At 39.9% G+C, this 3672-nt stretch overlaps 1 protein-coding gene across 1 annotated transcript; it reads left to right on the forward strand.

Annotated features, from left to right (window-relative positions):
- Positions 1-234: 234 nt before the first annotated feature.
- Positions 235-2686, forward strand: klhl23 (kelch-like family member 23). The gene is made up of 3 exons (XM_042483572.1): positions 235-1459; positions 1767-1919; positions 1997-2686. Exons 1-3 carry the CDS (start codon positions 235-237, stop codon positions 2305-2307), a joined length of 1689 nt encoding a protein of 562 aa, XP_042339506.1. The 3' UTR covers positions 2308-2686.
- Positions 2687-3672: the final 986 nt, after the last annotated feature.

The raw sequence follows: 3672 nt of genomic DNA on the forward strand, positions 1-3672 counted from the left end.
AATACACCCCCCTTTTTTTATTAAAAAAAACAACAACAACTAATTTTTAGGTCATTTGCTGTCATCTTTTTTATTTCTTTATGAATTTCATGCAATTTGAGGGACATTTCTTGGCAAGTAGATCATTGCCCTTTTCCCTATGTTTCTGAAAGATATCAGATCAATTTGCTCAGGTTTCAAAGGGTTAAATACAGTAGCTCGCTGTCATATTTTCATGTATTTTCCACAGATACGATGTCACATAAACAAGGTGAAATCTACACATACGACTTCTGTGATGGTGACCACCCAGCTGAGCTTCTGGATGCTCTCCGGCATTTCTACATCAGTGGCCTGTTCACCGATGTTGCTCTACAATGTGGAGACTCTGGACAGGTGTTTCACTGCCACAAGGCCCTGCTGTCAGCCCGCAGCTCCTATTTCAAAATCATGTTCACAGCTGACATGAGGGAGAGGTCAAACAGTGTCATCAAACTCACTGGGGTCGATTGCGGGGTCCTGGGTGCTCTGGTGAACTACGTGTACACAGCTCAGGTGTGCATCACTGAGAGCAATGTGCAGAGCCTGCTGGAGGCTGCGGATCTACTGCAGTTCATATCTGTGAAACAAGCATGTGAGGAGTTTCTCATTCGCCTCCTGGATGTGGACAACTGCCTCGGGATGCATGCTTTTGCCGAGCTGCACCTGTGTGCCGGTCTGGAGAGGGCGGCCCGCAGATTGATGCTGAGCAAGTTCACAGAGATCATTCAGCAGGACGAGTTCTTGGAGCTGGATCATGAGAGAACGAGAGCCGTTTTGGCTGCTCAGAGCCTCACCGTGCAGAGGGATGAAGTGTTAATAGATGCTGTAGCCAAATGGGTGACCCATGACTTGGATAATCGTGTTCACTGTGCTGAGGAGTTGCTGCGCTCCATCCATCTGGAACTGGATGAGATTTACTTCAAGACTACTTTAGAGGTACACAGACGATGTTTGCTGAACAGTGAAGGCAAATTTAAATCTATGATCGTTCAGGCTTTACAATCTAATAACAAGGAGATGTGTGCAAGCAGAAAAATGTCTTCTAGTATGTACATCATCGGTGGATACTACTGGCACCCTCTTTGTGAGGTGCACATATGGGATCCTATCAGCAACACTTGGGTGCAAGGAAAAGACATGCCTGACCACACAAGAGAGAGCTACAGCGTCAGTTTACTTGGAGCAAATATATATGTGACAGGTGGCTACAGGACAAACACCGTTGAGGCTCTGGACACAGTTTCTGTTTATAACTGTGACTACGATGAATGGACCGAGGGTTGCCCCATGATCACACCTAGATACTACCACTGTTCTGTGGCCCTGCATGGCTGTATTTATGCCATCGGTGGATACAGGGGAGGAGCTCCAGAGCAGGAGACAGAATATTATGATCCTCTGAAAAAGAAATGGTTCCCTTTGGCTAAAATGATCCAAGGTATGCAGAACATTAAGCGATACATGATATGTATTGATGAACTAAAGGGTCAGTTTAGTAGCTGTTTGTAATGAATCTGCAGTTGCTCCCTGTGTAGCAACTGCAAATTGGTTTAAGAGCCAGATATGGCTTAGTAGACACAGGTTTCTACCTCTGTCCTGCACACTTTGCATATGGGAGAAGTTTCAATTCTGAAGCCTAACTGCTAAATATCTGTAAATCCTACACACTGGACCTTTGAGTCATTAATATTTATCGATATGAATGACTGATTAAATGATGCCTATAACCTCTTTTTCTTTTGCAGGTGTAGGAAATGCCACTGCCTGTGTAATGGGAGACAAAATCTATGTCACTGGAGGTCACTATGGGTACAGAGGGAACTGCACATATGAAAAAATCCAAGTCTACAGGCCCGATGTCGATCAGTGGAGTATCAGCACAATAAGTCCACATCCAGGTATGAGAAAAATAAAAGTAGATAGGAATAAAAATGTACTGAATATTTTATCCCAATTTGAAATTTTCTGTTTTCAGAGTACGGGCTGTGTTCAGTGTCTCTCGACAACAAGCTTTATTTGGTGGGTGGACAGACGACTATCGCAGACTGCTATGACACAGAGAGAGACGAATGGAGACCAATATCAGTGATGAAGGAGAGGAGGATGGAGTGTGGGGCTGTGGTAATAAATGGTTGTATTTATGTAACAGGGGGATACTCGTATTCAAAAGGGACTTATCTGCAAAGCATTGAGAAATATGACCCTGAGCTGGACTCCTGGGAGATTGTGGGGACTCTTCCGAGTCCGACCAGATCACATGGGAGTGTTTGTGTTTACAGTGTTTAGTGTCAAACCCTCATCGCATCTTTTTGTGCCAAATGAATCAGGTGTTGAAGTGTATAATGACCAATAGACTGTCACACAAGTTGCTGAGTTAGCTCTATATAACTGCCTTCAGTGAGGTTCACATTTGCCAAACTGTGAATTTAATAACGCGCATTTCATTTAAAACTCAGGGGATTCACAAATAGCACTTTAGTTACTTTTGAGTATTTCTGTATCAATAGATTGTAAGGAGAAAGCTGATGACTGTACTGAAGTGTGATTTTATTCCTCTTCATATATGAATCCACCTCAGACAACTGATGCACTAGAGCACACCAAATAATCCTTTCCTTTTTTTTTTAAAAGTACTGTCAGCTGATTAAATAAATAACTACTTGTGTGATGTGATTTCTGCCTGAATTAATCAGTGAGCTCCACATATACGGTGCATTTGGACTTCTCAAGCTTCATCACATTTTGTCTGAACAGTTACACAGACATTTATCTTTGGCATGATCCTACAACATTTTTATTTTAATATTTAAGGTATAGACTGTCTGCTTATATGTTACGAATTTGGGATTTGGAGTTAATTGATATTGATTGTTGTGTAAAAACAAGGCAACTTTATATAGTAGAGGACCCTTTAACAACAGGTGATTTTAAGTGTATTAGACTTAAAAAGTCATTGGGAAAAGATGTAAAAGAAACAAGGCTTGATTATTTATCAATAAGATTAAAACAACATATAAATAAGCTAAAAAAAAATACAATTGTATAAGTACAACAAAAATAGTAAAAAGGTGTGAAAACATGTACAAATTTAATATTACAACAAAAACAGATACGCTTTTTCTAAATTTAAACTGGGTGTTGTCCCTTAAAAAAGGACTGTAATGTGTTTGTTTCCCCAAAACAAATTCACAAAGATTATAGCACCCCAATAGTGAAAATAGGTAAAGATGAGATGATCCTTTATTTGTCCATTAGCAGGGAAAAAGTCAACTTATGTTTGATCTTTTTTCAGCAGCATCTATTTTCAACTAATGGAATGACAAAATTGCTCAAGCATTCAGATTAAAGCATCGATCAGAGCATGCAGTTGCTTATATAACAGCAGTAACATTTAAAGTCACAACAGAAAAAACATTTTTCTTTTAAACCTGTGATTGGTGATGGAGAAAGTACTCAAATCTGCCTAAAAGTAGCAATGCAGCAGTGTAAAATAACTGATATGAGTAGAAATCCTGCATTCAAAATAGGGCTTGAACCCCCAAATAATAATAATGCTAACCCTGAAATGTGGGCTTTAAACTTGTTTTTAATTAGACAACTATTCATATGTGATGCACTAATGAAATTTGTACATTGATATTGTGTGTTTTG

Source organism: Plectropomus leopardus, unplaced genomic scaffold, assembly GCF_008729295.1.
Source record: "Plectropomus leopardus isolate mb unplaced genomic scaffold, YSFRI_Pleo_2.0 unplaced_scaffold9768, whole genome shotgun sequence".
Classification (NCBI taxonomy): Eukaryota; Metazoa; Chordata; class Actinopteri; order Perciformes; family Serranidae; genus Plectropomus; species Plectropomus leopardus.

Bases quoted from the DNA above. Each gene is read 5' to 3' on its own strand.
- klhl23 (XM_042483572.1), top strand. From the start codon at position 235: ATGTCACATAAACAAGGTGAAATCTACACATACGACTTCTGTGATGGT. The intron at 1,460-1,766 runs GTATGCAGAACA...TTTCTTTTGCAG, and splicing joins TTTGGCTAAAATGATCCAAG to GTGTAGGAAATGCCACTGCC. The intron at 1,920-1,996 runs GTATGAGAAAAA...TTCTGTTTTCAG, and splicing joins CACAATAAGTCCACATCCAG to AGTACGGGCTGTGTTCAGTG.